A 22642-nucleotide genomic window follows, 5' to 3' on the forward strand; every position below is an offset into this window, starting at 1 on the left:
GTTTTCCTGCTGTGAAGAACAGCTTCAGCACTTCTCCCTGGGACCTTCGAAGATGAAACTGTGATGATGCTGAGGCCCCTACCCCCAGGCTGCAGGATACCCGTGTCTGAGCTGCGGGGGCTCCAGCACAGCCCAGACATCACCTTCCACCTGCTGCAGATCTAACTGGGTGCTGCGGGCAGCTGGAGTGAGACATGGCAGCCTACTGCCTACTCGCCCCAGCACCTGCACCACATCACGCTCGCCATGCACCACAGGAAAGGAATTGACTGATAAGGACGAAAAAGTAATTTTTTTTTCATCCCTGTCAGATGGGGATAATGTTATTTGTGAGAAAAAGTTTTCCTTACAGATAAGTTAGTTCCAAAGTGCTTGTGAGAACATCTGTACAACATGGAACCACTCCCATTACCTTGAACAAGCACCGAATGGGATTCACACTCACCAAACAGCTCCACTTTGCTTTTTACTCATTCCACAAAACTTCTACCTTAGTGAAGGCTTACAGGAAGCAGGCTTTACAGGAGTGATACAGAGTAGATACTCCTGCAGAGTAAAAGCTGTTCAGAGGTTTTGACTGTGTTTTGATTTGAGAAGTATCTTCCTCTGCAGAAAAGGTTTTTCCTCTTTTAAGCATTCACAGAGGACTCCAACCTTTCACTTCCACCTCCCAGAAGACCATGACAGGCCAGATGGGAGTCTTCTCTCCCCCATTCTGCATGCAGCAAGCATGGTGGCTCTCCTTTTTTCAAGGGGTTTAAATGCTGGAATCAATTCACCAGTAAGCCAAGTTATTCCTTCTATGCAGTCCCTTTAAATATCTCCTAAGCCTCAGTCCATCTGAAGCCTTCATTTAGCTTCTGTAACACAGACAAGCCTTTGGAAACTAGTCTTTCCTGGAAAATGAAGTCAATGCATCAAGTCAGCTGTTAACTTTGCAAAGGTGCTGTCACAGATAAGGGCTTACATGAGCTATTTCACAGCTACTTAACTTACAGAGCTGAGTATTAAGGTATTTTGGGCATTCTTAGCTCTTCATAACCGGGTTAACTAGTATATGGAAGCAAGATTAATTTTTATTAGCTTGAAGTATCATATTTTATTCAAGAGATAAGAAATATCATAATACATTATGCATCTGCCAGTTATAGTCCATTTTAGTTTGTTCCAAAACCTAAGCAGTAAATGAGTAAGTTTATCTAGTTAAACTGAAAAAACAGCATTCCACACAACCAGTACTAGAGATGTCAACCGTATAGTAATTCCAGCATTACAGTGTTATGGCTTTCCAGAAAGTCATGAAGTTAACAGATTAGAACACATCAAGAGCCATTTTCCAAAGGTTTATTGAAGTAGCGACAGGTTGCTCATACTGTGCTGGAAAAAGCAGTTTTATTGAATTCAGATACTTAAAAACAGTATTGCAGCACAAGATATTGCTATTTGTAAACTAGACTCCATTGTAAACTCTAATCCTTCAGGGAGAGTCAGTTTGCAAGATCTAAGACCTATTTCCTAGCATAATAATCTTGCGCTCATGGAAAAACTGCAGAAAGGCACTTGAAAGCTGTTTCTTCCTTTAAGACATGGACTTTTTAACTCTTGCTGGTAAGAATTTCTCCTGCATTAGTAAGTACGCATCTCCACTTCAGCTTTACTCCAAGTCATCATGATGCTGGGAAGTTTCATTAATAACCTGTTGAAAAACAGAGACCCTTGCATTAAGTTTCCATAGGAAGATTGTTTGGAACATCCAGTACCACAGAACTGAGAACAAAGGGGTACCAAACTCTCACTTATGTGAGGCTGTAGTTGGTAAATAGCACGCAGAAAGCATTTAAGCCTTTATTGACTTAGTCCAAAAACAGTACCTTGTCCCAAACAAGTACCTCTGTTTACTGCCACATTTTCCTCAGGTGGTGTGAGAAATCTTTTGAGAACTTGCTAACTCAGCTGAACTTAAATACTCACAGGTAACTGTCAGCCACTTCAGGATTTACTATCAGACGAATTTTGTGATCATTTCTACAGAAGCCCATTTGCTACATCTGTATGCTCAGCCACGCTGCTTGGACTGCCAGGTACTGTTCTACTCAATCCTTACTACCATATACAGGCTGCACTAACCAGCAGACAAACGTAAGAGTATTTTAAGGTAACCAGCTGTGATAGAAATAAAATCAAAAGTTACCACCAACCTGTCCATCTCTAGTTTCGACAGTCTTAATTAGAAGTGTTCTCTTTGAGTGGGTGTCAACCATTGGCTGAGACTCAATGTTGGTTTCTGCAGAAGAAAATGTATTATTACCAACAGTCTAGATGAAGTGTTTCCTCAAAGCAATGAAGTGTAACAGACTTTAGATCTACTTTCAGAATCCCAATTTAGTATATGAAGAAGTCTTCTGCTCTGAATCCTAAGTGAATCTTTTTTCTTCCTGTCCCCCTTAAAGCACCTTCAGCAGGCATCTAAACTAATCACTCACCATGTACCGATTTTAAAAACATCCACACCCAGGAACAAAGTAGCTCTCTCCCCATCCAAGGTTAAGTAATTGTAAATATTGTAGTTATATTTAAGAAAAACATTCACACGCAACTGCATTTATAGTTCAAACACTAGAGTAAAAGGAACTATCTATCCAGGACCTTTTTGCTAGTGACAGAATGGCTGTCTAAACGGAAGAAGCAGAAATAGCTTACCTCTCAGGTTCAAAGAAGCAAAGGTTGGAATAGGCATGTTAATCCTGAAGGAAAAAAAGAAATGGATAAAGTCAGACATGGGTATACAGTGTCTTTGAGTGACTGCTGTTTAGAAAAGTGTCCGCATGAGATTTTTACCTGCTCTCTTCACCCTCCAGCAGTTTTCTGTAGGTGGCAATCTCAATATCAAGAGCCATCTTGACATTCAGCAGGTCCTGGTACTCGCGGAGGTGGCGAGCCATTTCTTCCTTCATGTTCTGAATCTCATCCTGCAGACGGCCAATAGTGTCTTGGTAGTTAGCAGCTTCAACAGCAAAATTCTCCTCCATTTCACGCATTTGGCGCTCCAGGGATTCATTCTGGGAGGGAATAATGAAGTCAGGCACTGCTGCAGTTCAGCCACTCTTCCCCACCCCTCAAGACCCTTAAAGATTTTTAAAAGGGGAGTTATGGCTAGCATCCTTTGAAAACACCCAGACACATCCCAAAATAGTCATCGCTCTCTTCCCTTGCAAAGTCAAGGTGAGTTATTCTGCTACTTGATTGGAGGTGTGCCATGTATTTGCTACCAGGGGGCAAAGCAATCCGTTATAGTAAGCCCCAAGACGTGCACTACCAGTCAGCATGCAGGCACTCCTCAGTGAGGGGATCTGCAGGTATGCTACACACTAAAATCCATTTCAAGCCAGCCTGTAAGGCAGTGAGATTCTAGCAACAGCAAGATTTGCTGTTTGCACCTTATTTCCACTGTTGCTCCAGCTTTTTTTTTTTTATAACTTCAGCTGCACCTGACAGGCAAGCCGTAAACACTTTCAGAAAATGTTATATAAAACAGTATTACAGCAAGAGAATGAACTCATTGTTTATACCTTAAGCAAGACTAGTTCAACATGTCAATCTAAGCAGTCCACTGTAGTGCATGCAGACAAATCATGCCTATAGCATCCTTTTCAAGGAGTGCTAATACGCTGCTGTATTGTGCAGCAGATCAGCTGCGCTCACATCTGTATCAGCCATTAAACTGCAGTGCAGTGCACAGGGGAGAATGTCCCAACAGCTGCTGTCTTCTACTTACGCTTCCCTTAAGGGCATCAACTTCGCAGGTGAGAGACTGAATCTGTCTGCGGTATTCATTAGCTTCTTGTTTGGCCTGGCGCAGGGCATCGTTGTTCCTATTAGCAGCTTCAGAGAGATCTGCGAACTGTAGAAACCCCCAGTTTGGTTAGTGTAATGATTTAACAGAAACAGTGTAACAAGTATTTTTTTTGACACAGCATTTGAGGGCAATTGAAGCCATTACATTAACCCCTGAAACATTTAAATAGTAGCATGACTCTTCAAATGCATTTCTAATTGTTAAAGTGGAATTCATAGTTAAATCTTTCATATTTGTCTCCCCACCCATTCCTACCCTCCACATTTCTCATCTTTTCATCATTTTTTTGCCCATTCATTCACTCCTTTCTCCAGTATTCCATATAACATCTCCTTCCAAGATGTTTAGCACAGGAAAGACTCCAACTATGAACCCACTATTTTGCTGCTGTACTTATGGCACAAAATAATGTTTTCAGCTGTACTTTTCCCAGACTAGGAGTTTAAAGACAACCCTGTGCCATGGCTGTGGTCATGCCCCGTATAGACACAAAGGGAACACAGGGTGCTACAGCAAACCCTTTATGTACAGTTAGTTCCAGTGCCTGACGCACCTGGAGAGATTTTACTTACTTTGGACTTGTACCACTCTTCAGCTTCCTGAAGATTCTTAGCAGCAACGCTTTCATACTGTTGACGAACGTCACGCAGCGCAGCAGTAAGATCAGGCTTAGAAACATCCATATCAATTTGGATGTGCTGTTCCTGGAGCTGGGCCTGCAGTTCTCGGATTTCCTGAGAAGCAGATGCTCAATGTTATTACATGACAACATACAGAACACATGCAGGTGGGGACTCAGCCAGAAACGGTGAAGAGCTTGCTTACTAGACTGTCCGTATCTAATCACGGACCCCATTGTTCATCTTACCTCATCATGAAGCTTCTTCAAGAAGACAATCTCTTCTTGCAGGGACTCGACTTTGCGCTCAAGATCGAGACGTGCCAGGGAGGCATTGTCAACATCCTGACCAGAGAGAAGAATGATGAACATTCTTACAAAACTGAGGGAGGGAAGTCTTCTACAGCAAGTTCAGTACCCTACAGACTGACGCTATGTCTGAGCTTTTTGGCAAAACAATACAAAATCAAGAGCTGCAAAACCCCTCTCTGCCACCTCCTACCCCAGCCTCAGAGACCACTATATGCACCTTTACTGTCATTTTGGGAACTATACAGCATATGTAGATTACTTCATCTTTGCCAGCATATTGCTGAGCATGATCAAGAGCATACCAGCCATGGTGGGTATAAATCCTGCTTGAAGATGAAGCAGGTACATTGGTCAGAAGCCAGCGATAAGCTCTTCTAGCTTGACAGCACTGAAAAAGTGTTAGTCTTGGAATTTGCAAACTTCCATTTTTTCCAGTGGCGCTTAGAAATGCAACCCATGTGCCTACGTGCCTATCAGTGGCCTTCATTTCTTGTTTATTTCTTACAGTCTCCTTGGTGATCAACCACAGAGCCCTTTGGGTCCACAAACCACAGCTTGAAAGCATACTTGCACAGCTAGTGAGGTACGTATAGTAACTGCAAGCATTTACTACTCCAAATGGTTCAACAGACCTCCCTTGAGAAAAAGAAAGTATGAGCATAAACACAAATAGAGTTAGTCGTCATTGCCTACACCCTCACAGTAGCTGGCAAAGACTCCACCTTTTGCTGGACAGAGATAGTCTTAATCAACAGCAAAAATTCATTTAAGGCATAACAGAAGATAGGCCATGAATGTTACATGAAAGCAGCTTGAATTAGCTCGAAAACCTGACTTAAGACTCAACATTGATTGGTAACTTCTTATGTTATAAATGTGCAAGAGTTTGAAAAGGGGGTGATTGTTCTTTTCATACTAGTTACATGCGCAGCTGCGTGCTCATGTTCACACAGTATTAGTGTATCAGGTTTTCACAGCTTACTCTAAAGCTATTTTGGATTGTCCAAAGTATAGGCATTCCTAATCAGCAGTTCTCGCTATTATGGCACCTTTGAAGTAAGAAGTGCTTTCTTTAGACTCCTAGAAAGCCATTCCTTTGATCACTCCTACTCTGGGGTAAGGTTCTTGCTCCAGCAGAATTCTTTTGTTGTCTTTATCCAGCAGAACACCCCATAACTTCCCTATCAATTCCACTTTTACACCCACACAGTTCACATGGGCTCTGTTTTTCAATTCAGGGGAAAAATTCCTTAATTCATTTACTTTCCTCCCCCAAAAAACAAACCTGAAGATCATTCTGGTAGGAAATTACATGGCTATGACCCAATGTGTTTACACAATTAGACATCCAGAGAGTTTCCAATGGATTTTACAAAAAACCGCACCCTGAGGACATATTTTCAGACAAATTAACAGCTACAGGATTTTTAGGAGCATCTTAAATTGAAGGCACATTAGTATATACATTATGCATTTTACTACACATGTTATCATTAAATATAGGGAGTGAAGAATCAGTGTATCTGTATTTCCTAGATGAATGGAGAACTACATAAATGCATAAGCTACCTGTAACCTGAGCAAACAAAGTATTCAGCATACATACAAGCAACTGGACTACGCATTGATTTTATCCCAGGGGATGCTTCAATGCCAGTCACGTAGTTTGCAGGGTCGGGCATCCATGTTTACTTCAGACAAACCTCATGTTAGCCAGGAGCAGACCTGTTAAGTCTTGGCATGGGTTCAGCACCTACTCCTTGCTGCCAGAGTAGCTGGCAAAGCTGCAATAATAACTTTCTCACTAATTGTGGTGCTTGTTTTGTCCCTCAGGAAAGAGCTCACTGAACCTTCAGGTTTATTTTATGTAGTACGCCCCCCAGCATATGAGTAAAACCACATCTTTGTTCAGGAAAAGAATTAAAATTTAGTACATATGAGTTGGAAATAAAAAGTTTAAGTTCAGTATTTTAAAAGTGAACAAATATTTGAAGTATACAACCACTCCAAGTACAAAGTAAATTTGATACTACGTCGCAACAGTGAAGTATCTGCTGAAGCGTTTCAAACCCACGCATGCAACTTCCCAGTGCAAGAATGTAACAGTTTAATAAAAAGCTGTGCTTTTTTTTTTTTTTTTGTTACAACGGAAAGCTCAACAGGATGTTTCAACTTCAGTGTTCTATGAACCTAATTTCACTTAAAGAAGAACACCACTCACACTGAAACAGATTTAGTTTTGGAAACCTGCACATCAAGCCTACTCTTTCACCAGAGAGGAAAAATTAGATATTACTGTTGTTCAAATCAGACATGCTAGCACGTACCGGTTCTGGCATGAGTGGATTTAGTGTAGCATTTCTACTGACAATGATTTGCAATTCTTATGCATAAGCTACACCTTAGGAGGTTACATGCATCCAGTTCTGACTAATGCACACATAGAATCTGCTAGAGGCAGAGATCCTGAACGACCCCTTTCCACAGGGCTGGGAAGAGCTGGATAATGAATGTGCAGAATGCCAAGTTCACTTAAAAGCCTAGAGCCTTCACAAAGTTTATTTGGTTTGAAATAGAGGTATACCAATTAAGTACAAAAGCCAGCCTTAGTCAAAGGATACTTCAACTGAATTCAGCAGTGATTCAGACTAGATTAGGTTCTCTAAAACTTAAGTTAACTGCTCCTGCATGGAACTTAACACAATGTTAAATTGGCTTAGCACTCAAAAAGTAGAAGCTGAAGTTAAGGCAGCATATCTCAAACTGTTCTGTTTCAAACTTCTGTCCCCAGAATGCTAGGGGAGACTGAATTCCCAGACTCCAAATGGGAGTGAGTGTTCCTGTCTCCACACATTATCTCGTGAAGACACCTGCACTCTTTCAAACTATAAATATATTGTAGTCAAAAGCCTTACCCAGGGAAACACTGACAATCAAGTGACAATTTCCTGAATGGTGACATCTACTAACATCTGTGAAGAGCCCTGGGATGAAGTCAGCCTGTGCCCCGCTGTCTGGAGATACGGGAGTCACATCTAGCCAGGAGGAATGCTAGCAATGCCTTTCCACACCAGCAGTTTAGGGAAGAGACCTTGTTTTGAGAAGGCACATTCCTAAATTATCTCCTAATGCAAACAAGGCTTAAACCAAGTTGAAAGCTGATTTTGCACAAGTGAAAACCTGAGCTTAACACTTTCTGAACAGTCTGCCATGTAGCTTTTGGTTTATTGGAGTAACATAGTAACATCCTACAGAGACTAAACTCTACGGCAACTTGCTTCCTACCTTACCATCTTCGTTTACAGTTCATTAAGTTCAGTGTTGGTAACAGACCCCCTGAGACAGGCTTGACAGATGTGACCTCGCTCCAAGGAGCAAACTGTCTTGTCAGCAGACACCACCCATATAAAAAGTTCTAAATTTCAAGGTTGTGTCCAATAACGCGCTGACCAAAGCGATTCATTAAAAAGGAGCTCTGTTTTGTATAAAAAAACTGGACCATACACATGGTAGACACTTTTTGCTGGAAGTATGCTCGCACCATTACACATTTGGTAAGAATGCAGCCCACTGCGCCCTCCCTTCCGACACAAAGGGATCTATTATTTCAATCTGCTGCCACCACACTTGCCATAATGCCTGTATCTGCATTCCACGGTGAATCCCATAGAAACCATTAATACCCTTCAGCCAAGCGAGCAGATGGCCCCCCTTTCGCTTTTATTGGATCGGGAAGCGATTCCACGTCGGGGCGCTTTTTGTAAAACAGGCGAGACTCGGATAAAGCAAGACAATAGTTTCCCTCCCCGCCCCTCGGACCGCAGCATCCCCCCCTCAAGAAAACAAGGGGGGGTCGCGGGAGAGCCGATGGAATTCCTTTGTGCGAGAAAGGCAAACTCCCGCAGTCCCGCCCCCCGTCCCGGGCACCACCACCCTCAGCCCCCCCAGCTCGCTCCCTCCAGCCCCCGCAAACCTGTCTGAAGGACTGCAGGGTGTTCTCGGCCTCCTCCCTCTGAAGCATCTCCTCCTGCAACCTGGAAGGGGCGAGACCGCGGTGAGGCGGCAGCGGGGGGTCCCCCGAGCCTCCCGCCGCCCCCAGCCCGGCCCGGGGCGCTTGGGTGGGCGTGTGTGTGGGGGGGGGGGTCGCCGGCAGCCCGCCCCCGCCCTCCCCTCGCACACTCACTTCTCCCGCAGCCGCATGATGTCGTCGGCGAGGTTGTCCCGCTCCACTTCCACGCGTGCCTTGTCGTTGGTGAGCTGGTCCACCTGCCGGCGCAGCTCCCGCATCTCCTCCTCGTAGAGGTCGCCCAGGCGGGACGTGCCCTTGCCCTTGAGCTGCTCCAGCTCGGCCAGCAGGATCTTGTTCTGCTGCTCCAGGAAGCGCACCTTGTCGATGTAGTTGGCGAAGCGGTCGTTGAGCTCTTGCAGCTCCACCTTCTCGTTGGTGCGGTTCGCCTTGAACTCCGTGTTGATGGCGTCGGCCAGGGAGAAGTCCACGGAGTCGTGCAGCCGCATGGGCGGCATGCTGCTCCGCAGCCGCACCGACGTCGCCTTGGTGGCATACATGCCGCCGGGCGAGGCGGACACGTAGCGGGCGGTGCTGGGCCGCAGGGCGCTGCCCAGCGAGTAGCGGGTGCTGGAGGTGATGTAGCGGGTGCCGGTGCTGGGGCGGCTGCCCCCGCCGAACATGCGGCGGTACGAGGAGTTCTTGGTGCTGATGCTCATGGCGGCGGCGCGGGCTTTGTAATCCGGGAGCGGAGCGGGGCGGCTCGGAGCAGCGGGCGAAGAAGGGCGGCGGCCCCGGCCCGGGCCCCTTCTTATGGGGCGCCGCCGCCCGCCGCCGGGCCGGGCCCGCCCCGCCGCCCGCCGCGCCCCGCCCCGCCGCGCCCCACCCGCCGCCAATCGCCGCGCCGCGCCGCGCCGCGCCGCCCCGCCCCGCCCCGCCCCGCCCGCCGCCGCGCCTCGCCCCGCGGGGAGGGGGCGCCGGGGGGGGCGCGGGGGCCGGCGGACACAAAGGCGGCGGGGCGAGGGGAGAGAGGAGAGGAGAGGAGAGGGGAGGGGAGGGGAGGGGGCGGCGGCGGCCGGGGGGCGGTGCGGCTGAGCCCCGCGGGCCGCAGCTCTCCCCCCGGGATGCGGCGGGCAGCCGCCGAGGCGGGGAAGGGGCAGGGCGCGGCGGGGCGGCGGCCCGCAGGAGGCGGCGCGGCGGGGGTGACGGCAGCGGCTAGCGGGGCCGAGCGCTCCGTGCCTCGGCTGCCCCGTCCGGGAACGCGGCGGCGGCGGAGTCCGTGTTAAGCCGCGGGACGAAAGAGAGCGAGGCCGGGAAGGGTGACCCTCGCTGTGCGCACGGGGCTGCCAAACGCCCGGAATAGCCGGGCAGGAGAGTAAGACATCCGTGTCTTCTCCGGCCGCCTCCCCTGAGAGCCATCTCGGCTACTGCGTCGGTGCTGAAGACGCAGCAACGACCGGTTACATGCGTTTTCCCTGTAGCTGAGCGAGCAGTTACGCTAGTAAGGCTTAATTCTGCCATTATCATAATGATCCCAGCGGTAACTATTTTAGCATGGATGGTATACTACTGAAAAAGCTGCGATCGGGATCTTGCTCTTGGATGTGATCCTTCTGGTAACTGGGATAGTGGCAGGCTTGATTTTAATATAGGTTTGTTTCTGAGCTGTTGCACCCAGCAGACTTTTGCTATCAATTTCAGTAGGCACGTGAGCAGAGTCTCAAGAAAGCATCTAAATAGCAACATGATAATTATTCATTAGACATGACCCACAAATATCCTATGTGTGTAGCACCAAAGCCAGACAAAAATCCCAGTGTTTCAAGAGCAATTTTATTATGAAAATGAGGCTACCAGCAGTAGAGAAGAATGATGTAGATGGTACAAGGCAACAGCAGTGGCGTAAAATGTAACACAGAAAAACTCTGGCCAAGTAGCAGGAGATTGTTTTCAGTATGAATGCAAAAGGTGTTAACAGGAGATGACAGAATCCCTGTTGTTTAGATAATTTTAAATTTGAGTGGCCAAAGCACAATTCATATTCTCTAACCCTCCACTGACACATCAGGTAAGGGACATCTTTTTCTTCTTTGCTATGGGAAGTGGCAGATGCAACATAGAGGTAGTATCTAATGTATTATTTCAGCACTTATGGGATGCAAAACCACCATTGGTTTTTAATTTGTAACTTGCAGTCCTGCAGAAGCAAATACCTTTAGTGGAATTCCTGATAAATGTGAACACAAACAGTGGGCAGAGGGAAAGGTACTCTTCACGCCCCAATTCCCAGTAAAATCAGCTATTGTACTTCAGGTATTGTACCTTACAAGGCAGAATTGAAGCCCATATAATTCATTAAGGATTATTTTTTTTTTTTTTAAGGAAAATGTGCTTCAGTTCCATTCTGATTACAACCAGAACTACAGGAGTGCAGTTTGTGTATGTAAATGTATGTTCTTGAGGTTTTAATTACCTCTATTCACTGAAGCTTAGGCAACCACATGAAGCTGACAAGGTTGAGCCACTGAAGTGCTTGCAGCGTAAGTCCTGGGCTACAGCTCATTTCATTCACCTACTGAATAAGAGGCAGAGGTCACATGGCATTCCTGAGGCCAAGGGTACCGCAGCCCAGCCTGGATGCTGTTGTGCTGTCCAGCCCTCTGAGGGCTCTTTATTTAAGCCATCAAGTTTGAGCTGTAAGCCTTTGTGAGCCCTGGCACAAAAGTACACACTACTTCTATGAGCAGGCAAAAAAGTAAACCAGCCCATAACCAACAGCCTCACAGATTAAAGATGCTTTAGCAGATTGCTGGTTTCTTGAAGCTGCATTGTGCCCAATCTGTTTTTCCTAACAGAGCACAGCTTACTCACAGTGCACAAAACCTTTACAGGCACACACATGCAACAGTCATCCTTTGTTCAGACGCTGCTTTGCCCCTAAAATCCAAGGAAGTGTTTGTTTTAGTAAATAAATATGACCACCCCCCATGTTTCAAGTGTTATTTCCATATGTTTATGTCACCGCTGCCATATGTATTCTTGGCCACCTGCCTCATTGCCATTTCTCACTGTGAAATTTTCCTAGAAATGTTCAGATACTGTCGGCTGTCGGGACTACAATAAACCTTTAAGTGCCTTTTGCTGGTTGGCACATATGCGAATTCATAGAGGAAGCTCTTAAGTTTTTTATAAGGCTGTAATAAATTTAAAGCACATTTGCATCCCAAACCCCAAAGGTCTGACCAAACTGGTCTCTTGAAATGCAAAAAGATTTCCACAGTACTTCTCAGGAAAGAGTCCACCTTAGTGTAGCCATAAAAGTCACAGAGAGTGTACTTCTCTGAATGGAAATGAAACCACAGTAATCAGTCTAATTTTAAGGAAAGTGCTAAGGGACTCTCAGAGACTATGGTTGGTCAGGATCTTGACCACTTCTTACAAGAAGAACAGACAGCTAATAGCATCACTAAACACCACGTTTTCATAAACTGTTAGTTGTCGCCTGTATTGTTTGTTGTCATGCCTTCATTTGCAATTCCAGCATGCAGTCAGGTAGCTGCCCGGTCAGTTTGTAATGTCACTTGTCTCTACAGAGGTAGATCAGACGTAAGCCAATGGCACTCATAAAGAACAAAGTAGGTATTTTTATCAATAGCCTTTCAGTCCACACTGTAAAATCTATTTTGGCATTTTTTTGGCTTTTTTCCAGATAATTGATGTATTGATTCACTGCCAAGAATGAAATACAGAATTAAGCCCTAGAAGTGTAGCAAAAAATATTGGATTGTTGTATAACTTTCATTAAAGGGAAAATCTGTGTTCTTTGGGAGAGGGGTACGGATGCCTGAATAGCTTTATACTAGAAATTTGTTGCACTAAAAAAGTCTTCATAATAGTAAGAATTTCTCTGATCTTTTTGCAAAAATATCTGTTGGTCTGAAAACATCACTGAGAAGACTGGCATTCCCCTTTTCCTTTTTTTTTTTTTTTATTTGCCATTTCATTTAAGCAGTAAGAAATGAGGGAAATTTAGTCCAAATATTGAATGTGCTTTCCAGTTATTATAGACCTTGACTAAACAGATGTGAATGCTTTCTTTAATCAGATTTATGCAGTTTTAGTAAAGTTTCTGTTTCCAGGAGGTCTAAAATGACCCATAAATATTAAATACCCAGGAAAAACATCCTGCTATGCAAATGCCATCACTTTTGTTGTCTGTCACTACCATACAGCAACCTTAAGCCCTGGCACGCATGGGACCATAAAGACATTCCTTCACACTTCCCCTGCTCCATGAATATTGAACAAACTCCAGGCAAAAGGGACCCGCTTTAACATGAAGATATTAAAGACTCTTAACGTCCTACAGACAACTGAATAGGGACTCTCCATAATGCTCAGCCACAGCAAGAGCTGTGGTCCATCGCTTGAGTGAGTGCTGTTAGTCTGAAAGAACACTTCCTCCTTTCAGCCGTGGTCTGAAAAGGCTAAGATTACTATGGTTTTGAAAACAGGTTTGTTTCCAAAAAGCAGATTCTGGCTGTAAATCTTCAGCTGGGGCCAGTCCCTCCCTTTAGCTGGGAGCTAAGTGTAATGAGGCTAAAGTGTCCCCCAGTTTCCAAGAAAGGCCAGTGCATCCAGGGAAGAACTGATTTTCCTGAACCCAGAGAATATGTCTCCCTGCACGCTGCCTGGGAGAAGCTGATTTGGGTTTTTGAGTACCACGGGGCTGCACAACATCAATGTCCATGCACTGAAGTCTCCCCTTGTGAGTAACTTCCATGACTAATTATGCTCTTAAAGAAATTGGCAAATTCTTCTATGAAATTTATTTTTAAAATGATGTTGCCTACTGTCATTGCTAGTGTTGCAATGCCTACCAAACTGCTGTGACTAGCTGCTGATTTTTTCAAGGAAATGACTAGGCTCTATACTCAAAACTAACCAAGTCTCTCGTCAATATTATATTTTAATGTAAAATGAACTATATAAACTGGCAGGGGTTTCATCACTAGGGAAGTGTTTTGAGCATGACTCATGCCGCCCAGTTGCATGACTTACATTTCCAAAAATTATTACTGTCGTGCATAAAGTTCCCCTCTACTATGGTTTCTAATTTCCAGAATAGGACATTTTCTGTATCAAATTAGGATGTTTCTGTCCCAAAGCAGGTACTCATTTCCAAAGCCAGTACAGCCCTCTGCCCCAAGTCCCATGGGTGTCTCAAACACGATGCACAGTTCTTGCAACACAGGAAAGAGAAAGAAGTTTTTCAGCTCTATTATAGGTATAGCAATTTATTTAATCCATCCCTTAAACAGAAACAAAAAAAAAGGATGACAAACTGTACACTTCATCTGTCCCACTTCGCTTAATACCAATAGCACTGCCTGCTGAATGTCAGCATATGTTTAGCAATGACTGGGACATAAGGACAAGGTTTTACAAACTGACATGAGGTTTGGCATGGTTTGAGGCCCAATGCTCAGTCTGAAAATCTTTAAGCAGAACTAATTTCCAGAATACACAAAGTCACTTAGTCTTGATTTGGGTGCCCAAAAATAGATATTCTGAAATTTTAGCTCTCCACTGTCCTTGTTTCATAAAATTTGTATTTTGCCAAAGACCAATGTTCAAGCATCATGATAGGCACTTTATAAAGACCGTTTAACTTAAATATCAGATAAAGGATTTTGATTTATAGTCGGCTTAAGCTTTCAGTAGGATCTATGTAAAATGTTGTGTAATGTGTGGGGCTTCTTTCTGTCCTTTGCCACATTGCTGACTTTGCTATTTTGACCTTGCTCAGTGCTCAGTTGCTATTCCTGCAGTAAGCTGTTGGCACAGGCAGAAGCCAACAGCATGGATGAACATTCATTTGTCACATTACAATGGGAAGCCATAATATTAATTTGTCTGGGATTGCTGTTTTAAATTTTGAGATTGCAAACCTTTTCAAAGATGATTCATCCATCCATCCATTCTCTCTTTTGGAAAAAGCTAAAAGAAGCGATTCTAGTACGTCATTAATGAACCCTGTGAGTTAGACGTTTACTACTTCTTTTTGGCCAGGCTTTTTTCAAAGCAAACTGCTTAAAGAGCTCCTCTAGCCAAAAAACAATTAAAACTGAGGAGTGATTTCATTCTTCTCTCTTCCCCAGTTCCATTACTTACACAAAGCATAAATAGCATAATGTTTCCTTGCCATGATATACCAGGAAATGATGATGTTCGTTCTGAGGAAGAGGCAGGACACAGCAATGGAATCGTTAATTGCGTGCAGCAATTGTTCCCTTCTTCCTTTGAGATGCTCAGGCCAAGCAGAACTACCAGCTCCTTGAGGGCCAAGTTTTTTAGTGGATTCCTCAGTCCAAGTTCTTGTGCCAAATCCTGGGTTCCAATGAGACTCATAAACTGAGCGTACATTGTGTTAGCCATTCTGGGGTTAGTTGGCTCCTTGCAAAGGAAGGGGCAGTGGCGCACACACCCCAAAGGTGAGAAGACTGAGTTTCTAAGATGAGCTATTTTTACATGCCAGCTCTATGCCTATTTTTCAAGCATAAATGTACTTTGTCCAGTTGGGATTAAGGAGGGAAGATGATCCAAATTTGAGCTAATAGTACGCATAAAATATTGTGGGCTACAAGGAACGGAGTGGAAAGTGTATTAAATATGTGTACAGCAGATGGTGCATATGGCTGGAGAAGGAAGAGAGCAAATACCTGGAAGAGTGGAGGCATCCATACTTTTTTCAGGTGGAAAGGTGCCCTGCTTCCCATTACAAAGACAAATTCACTGTCTACCTGAAATTTTCCCTAAGAATTTGGTCTTACATATGGCCATTGGATGTGAAAGAGCTTTTGCAGGATGACAGGAGGAAGGACCTAGCAGCTATTTAGGAGCTTTGTAGATGCTTTTGTTTTGCTGACTCTTAGACTTTTGCCAATGTTTGTGGCTGTTTATTCGACAGGGATTGGGCATTTCCCATAAACTCCATGACATGGAAGTTACCAAGCCTACTGTGTAAGTCTGAAACACACCAGGATGAACACACATGCAGGTCAGATGTTGATTCTTTCACAGACAGAAGCGTGGTTTACCCTGAATATGGCAATGCCACCGTCCTACAATTGTATTCTGAAAATAATCAACTTCTGTGGTATCAAGTTGAGCTACATCCTGCAGATGAAGGACATAATACTATTGTACTACAATATACATGATGTCTGGGCTAGTAATGAGAATTATGCACAGTATAGGTTAATTAATTACTTGAGTTCAATTATTTTAGTTTTGGAACAACTGTGCCCTATACCATAGGAGATGAGTGCTACATCTGACTTGGCACTGTAACTGGAATGAAATCATCCTCAGGGACTTAATCTGACATTGCAGGGTTCCTGACAGACAATTCCAACAATTTCCCATTGTGTTTCTCTTAAGAATTATGTGAAACATGTTTGCTGGAGTCTTAAATCAGCCCAACTCCCTACAGCTGAATACTGACACTGTCAGTCCATACTGGCATATGTCTTGTGCAAGACTTCTCTTCTTCAGAAACAACTATTTTAGGCTTTCTTGACCCATTTAGGTTTGACTTATTGGGGCTTCTTTCTCCAGACTGTCTCAGCAAAGATAACATTTTAAATTCATAGCCATTTTTCTAAAAAAAAGTTTTGTTTCAACTTTAGGAAAACCCAAAGCTTTTTGTTCTTAGTTGAGGCAATACTTAATTGAAGGAAGAGACCCCCCAAAAGACCTAGCAGCCAAAAGAGACGCTTCCCTATTTAAGATGGGATTTTTTTGCAGAATAACTTTTCAATTTATTCTGCATTTCAGTTTATCCTTACAAGATCTCATGACTTCTTCAAATCTGTGCTTTTCTATAGACTATTTTCCAAGAGACTTTCTGGTAGAAAAGAGCTATGTCCCAGCTGCTAAGCTTTAGTGTTTTGGTATGCTTGACAGACATTTGTAGACACATCCAAAGTGAGAAAGAGAATATCTACAGTGCAATCACTTCTGTAATTACAGTTCCTAACTTGTATCAAATAGCTTTAAATTACCTTTAAACTCATTTGCAAACTGCCAGCAATATAGCCAGGGTGGACCTCTGTGCTGCCTAGGCACCAAGTAGTCAGCTTCTTTAGCAGATTTTATGGTACTTACTGTGTGCAATTGTGGTTTACCTCACTTCAAGACAGCTCAGCAAGTCCACAGTTACAGCTCTGCTGCGGCTGTGTTAAAGGTTTTCTTTCTCTGGAGGAAACACCCTACTACTGAAATCCTACCACCATGGTGACCAGCATAAGAGATCTCATTTCCTGTGCCAACTACAGTCTTAGTCAAAGATTAAACTCATCACATGGGACTGAATGAAAAAACAAGGTTTCAGCAGAGACTGTACTCTTTAAAAAGACAAGTCTGCGGTGTACAAAATCTTTAGGTGATACTAGACAACCTAGTGAGCAAAAGTCATAACCAACACCAACATTCAGCTACAAGTCTTTCTCAGCCTGCACACCATAGACTGTGTAAATCACATAGGGATGTTGGGGGTGAAAATTCCTGCCTTAAGCAAAAAGGTAAGAGACACATCCAGGCTCACCATCTGCACTCTCATTCTTTCTCTTCCCTTTTCCTCATTCCTCCCCCCCCAAGAGAGCAGCAGGCACCACACTGTTTTATCCTGCCCCTGTGAGCTGGGATCTCCCACACCATTACCTCATCCCACTGAAGCAGCTTGAACTGATCCCCCCTTTAACAAGGCCTGGCTCCGTGCCTGCTGTCACCCGTTTCCTGTGACCCTTCAAGGGTCTGATTGAAAACACATTTGTTGCAGCAGCAATCTTTTGGCTGACTGCAGCTGGCCTTACAGAGCTCAGAGTCTGTTTTGTTCAGTCCAGTGGAGGTTTCATAAGTATTTTTTGGTTTGTTTGGTTTTTGGTGGGGTTTTTTTGGTTGCTTTGCTTTGGTGTTTTTGTTGGGGTTTTTTGTTACTAGCCTTTTTTATCCTTTATTTTTTTGGTCAAGCACTGGAATGTGTAAGTACAACAAGAAAGTCAGTAACATTATGTAAATATATGTGTCTTATCCAGCCAGCATGACTGCTGCAAGCCAAACAAAACAAACAGGCCAGATTTATTTAGATTTAAATTTATTTAAACCAGAAAAGTAAAGATTAGAGAAGCGATGTCTTTTTATTCCTTATTCCCTGTCCCTACAGAGTCTATGCATAGCTCCAGAACCTGAAAATAAAACCCTGAAATGGAGAGATTAATAAATTTGAAAAGAGAAAGGTTAAAAATGTTTGTGTCTGATGACTGTTTCAAATAATTTCAGCTACATAAATTTCCCCTGTACAGAGTTCTTAGAAACGCATTGGGAGAGGCTAACAAACCTGGTCTGATGTGGGTTTCATTTCTAGTCTTGCAGATGCGTGGCATTATAAATGAAAATTGTAGGCTTCATCAGCCACACTGGCATGGCCCAGCAGGCTTCCCAGAAATGCCACATCTGTGGCTGACAGCTACCTTTATCGAGCATCACTTCAGCAGAAATCAAGTCTGATAAATTCCCTCCTGAAACATTCCAGATCGATTTTGATAAACTGCAAAAGGTTTTCAGTTTCATTAGTAACCTACTGGGCCAGTGGTTACGGAAACAGTAATTTATGCTAGACACTCTCAGTGAATTTTTTCAGTTTGGTGATTGCATTGCAAGGGTATGAAGTGCCTCACATTCTTTCCTAGCCACAGTGATTTCTGACCCAGAACGAGAGCTTCCATTCTAGACAGCTGAGATGTCTGTATACTCTTCCTGAACCTCACTTAGGTATTTAGTAGGTTATACCAGACATTTGGGCACAAGAAGCATTGTTTTTCAGCTGTCAACATTAGCATTTGCCTGTATTGAAATTTTGGCTGATAACTGTGAATGTACTTTTAAACATCTGGTGTATCAGAGATTTTTCTTGCTCTTTCTCCATTTTTTTTTAATATAGAGGACATAATCACAAACACTTCACAGCTACAGATCTACTAGCTTCCATTACCTAGCCTTATGTTGAGGGGGTTACATTCAAAGGAAACTTCAAGCAATTTATACGGCTGTGGTATTGTGGCATCAGTAAACCCCTGTGACATGCACTGCAGACTGGCAACCTCCTGCGCACAGCCAGGTGCAGGCAGAGGCCGTGCTGGTATGTTTGTCTGCTCTGCTGCAGATGGGAGGGCAGTGAGAAGAGTTACATGTGACTGCAGAAGCCTTGAGATGCCTGTAAAATATTTTGTGTGCATTTGTTGCTGGTGTGAATTATAGAAACACAGCAGTGAAAATATTTTCTTCTTACTTTGAGGACAAGAGTATATGGTCCAGTCATAGTTTGTAATTTTACCTTTCAGTTGCGAAGTACACTGCAGAATCTTAAGGCAGTGGTTTTCGCATGCTTCTGTGATGTTGTTTGGGAGAATTGATAATTGTAACATTTTTAACAATTCTAAAGTATTTTAAGAGAGAATATAGAGAGAACAAGAGAAAATACTGCAGGAGTTTTGTTTGCATGTTCCTCTTACCACATGTAGCTGTTTCACTGGATATGTGTATCGGTTACCAAGGCAACAGTTTCAGATCTAGCATGATTACCTGTATCATACCACTCATCAGAGATGTGGGCAAACTTTAGAAACTTCTACATTGAGGAAATGCTGCTAGTTGCTAGGAGGTAGGAGTTTTCAGCAACTGTCTCAATGAAAACGCTATCACGTACTTATGTCAACAGCTTTAAAGATGTCATTAAATGATCGGTTTGCTTAAAATATGTTTTACTGTAAATAGAATGAAGAAAATAGCTACTTCATCAATGTGTTTTCATAGTTATATAGTTGTACTTATTTAGAATAAACAATATCTTTTTAGAAAAGCCTATCAATTGTTATTTAAAGCAAGCTATGTTGTTAAGCCATAACTGAAACAGCTCATATGTCCTAAAAAATGTTAAGAGTCCAGAGGTGGACACTGGACTTCAACTCTGTTACTAGTCTCCTTTGTTAATCAAATCAACTGTTCATTGACATTTACAGGAATCCAATCCATCCTATATGCATGGTGCAGAGAAAGAAGGAGCTGTCACAACACCCAAATTTCAGTAAGTCAGAGAGATCCAGTTGGGAAATTTTGCAGTCATGTGGCTGCTTTGGAGTCACAAGACAAAGAGTGAGCAACTGTTTAGCTTGCCCCATGGCAGTGGCAGCATGTCTTAGCAAGATTTTCTGAGTTAGGTATGGACAATTGCTTTCACAGGGCTAATCCTCTCTCAGCAATCATTCAGCTTTTCTGTAAGCATAAAGATATGAGTGGCCATGGATCTCGGCACTTCTCGGCCATTGCCCATCTCTGAAATATGCAGCATACCTTAAATACTACTGTGTAAGGCCTGATCCAAAAAGTATGTTTATTGTTATGCTGACTTCACATTTATAAAGGGAACAGCACTAAAAGTAACTGTTTCCAGATTCCCTGTTTTCATTTTGGTCCTTTTGACAGCTGTCAATTAATAATGAGAAGCAGGTTAGGGTAGACAGTTACATAGAATTATAAAACTGATTACTCTGGCAGTTGTTTAAAAATGAGCACTAGGGAAATTTTGGTGTTTCCCATTCTTTGCAAAAAAGAAGCCAATAAAATCCTAACCTAGTTTATTGATTTCTTTGTTGCCAGAGCGGAGGCGTGTTGATCAGATTCTCTTTACTGCACTGGTGGAGGAGGTGAACAGAGGATTTCCCCTGAGCAGCCAGTGTTCTACTGCCACTAGTATAGAGACTACTCTGCTGCTTTCTCCATGGGACTCCACCTTTCCCACATTTGAATGGCAAGAATACCTTGGAGTCAGGGAAAGGAGAGGGGAAATCAGGGCTCAGCTATGCCTCCCTGTCTGATACATGGAAATATTGCTCCTCTGTAGCTTTAATTGCTCCAGGTACTGGGCAGCTCCAAATAAATGAACTGCTCCTGGCTCCCTACAGCTCCCACATATCACAGTATCTAGCATTGCTGTGACGTATAGGTTGCTGAAATAGTAATACAAGGAGCTCAAACATTCATCAGCTTTACTAATTTCAGCTGCCTTTTTCTTTACCCTCACTTTGCATCTGTATTTTGAAGGGGTCCTACTGAGATGTATCTTCTTAGCTGAGAACAACCTTGCTTTTTGTAGCCACCTTCATCATCCTGAACCCTCTTCTTGAGAGGCTTCGCCATCTTTGTCCCATGACTCTTTTCTTCAGATGGTATATTCCCCTTATTGCTATGCCATGTGATTCACTCACCTTTGTGAGTTCTCTGTCAGCCATCTGTGCAGGCAACCTGCCTTACCACTGGTTGCAATGTGTGCTGCTCTCCTCTGGTACCTTGGCTGTTGCACTTCCTTTCAGAAATTCTAGAAGCAGACCTTGGACTTCTTGTTTTAGTCATCTGCTTACTCCCATGGCTGACAAATAAAGCAGCAGCCCCTGATTCTGAGGATGAAGATCCACAGGTGAATGACAGAACTGCTTTAAAAAAGCTGGCAAGGACCAATATTCTTACTTCAAAATTTTGTTTCTAGTTCCACTGTTTTCCACATCCCATATTCTGGAGAAGTATGTTGAAAGGCAGCAGATTTCTCTCTTTTTTGCCCTCCAGTTTCAGCTAAAAATTCTTCCTCCACTGAAAGGCAAGAGGTAGGAGCTACGATGGCAGGCTATATGAGGCAGCTTCTAAGGAAAATTAAATATTCCTGAAATCCACTCTTTTTGACAGGTTTCTAAGAGGCTCTGCAAAACTATGATTAACTCAAATTGTAAGAGAAACATGTTCCAGGGTGGTTTTTTTTTGAGGGGTGGTGGTGTGGTTTGTTGTTAGTTTGTGGTTTGTTTTTTTTTAATGTTTCATCTTCACTTTACAATCTAAATCTGCAAACTGAGGCATAGGTGAGTATCTACTTCTATGTGGTGGGTAACACATAATAGTGTGCAAGGTATTTACTCTGGTTGTTACGTGTATGTTTGTGTGTGTACAAATGCATCTGTCTAACACTTGTTTTAAAAACAAATTACCTTTCACAGACAACAGTGTCTTTGAGTTGCCTCTTCCTTTTCAATTTAGCAATGACAATTTCATAGCGTTGGAGCAAATTAGCACAGTTTCATCAGTTATTTCCTTCCTTCCTGTTCCACCAGCAGTGCAGGCTCTGAAATGACTTCTCAAAAACATCACTGCACGCTGAAATCACAGAACAGTTGGGCCTGTCAAACTGCCGAGGGCCATTCACATCAGCTGCCCATCTGGACAACAGGCCAGCACGAAAACCCCTTCAGCAATAAGCCCCTTTTGCTGCCCTGCACCCCCTTTCTCTCCTTCTGCCCTGGCTAGGTATAAGCCACCTGAAATTATTTCAGCCTCCAGCCTGCCCTGCTGCCAACTGCCAGGCACGGCCTCCACCTCCCCGCGGGCACTGGCCGCCCGTGGTGGCGCAGGGCCTGAGGCAGGGCAATGGGGCTGGGGGTTTCATCGCTGCCCCCGTGAGAAGCCCTCAGTCACCAGAAGACGTTGACCCCAAGGGACTTCATGGCAGGGAGCGGGCCCTTCTCATCCCTCGCTCCCAAGAGAGCGCAGATTGTAGAGCTACTGGCCAGCATCTGTCCCACGGCCACCTCAGGGGGCGGCTTCATCTTCCGGGCCCAAGCCCACTTTGGGGTTTAACAAGCAATTAGCAACGCCAGATTAAGCCGCTGCTCCGGGGCCGCGCAGCGGGTGGGGCTGGCAGGGAGCCGGCAGCCCCGAGCAGGACGGAGGAGGGCGGGCAGGTGGG

The 22642-nt window shown here is 43.9% G+C and overlaps 2 protein-coding genes across 2 annotated transcripts in view; one reads left to right on the plus strand and one right to left on the minus strand.

Moving 5' to 3' along the window:
* Positions 1-1328: 1328 nt before the first annotated feature.
* Positions 1329-9590, minus strand: VIM (vimentin). Its single transcript, XM_080386373.1, has 9 exons — positions 8971-9590; positions 8761-8821; positions 4725-4820; positions 4429-4590; positions 3776-3901; positions 2839-3059; positions 2701-2744; positions 2199-2284; positions 1329-1696 (listed from the first exon to the last, which is right to left on the minus strand). The coding sequence occupies exons 1-9, from the start codon at positions 9510-9512 to the stop codon at positions 1655-1657; spliced, it is 1380 nt and encodes a 459-aa protein (XP_080242499.1). The 5' UTR covers positions 9513-9590; the 3' UTR covers positions 1329-1654.
* Positions 9591-19991: 10401 nt separating this feature from the next.
* TRDMT1 (tRNA aspartic acid methyltransferase 1) overlaps positions 19992-22642 on the plus strand; it is a 32215-nt gene continuing 29564 nt past the window's right edge. The window contains exon 1 of the mRNA XM_080386379.1: positions 19992-22637. The gene's annotated coding sequence lies outside the window, so the exon portion shown is untranslated. The remainder of the gene's footprint in view (positions 22638-22642) is intronic.

The sequence above is a fragment of the Falco punctatus genome (assembly GCF_963210335.1).
Source record: "Falco punctatus genome assembly, chromosome: 4".
Lineage (NCBI taxonomy): Eukaryota > Metazoa > Chordata > Aves > Falconiformes > Falconidae > Falco > Falco punctatus.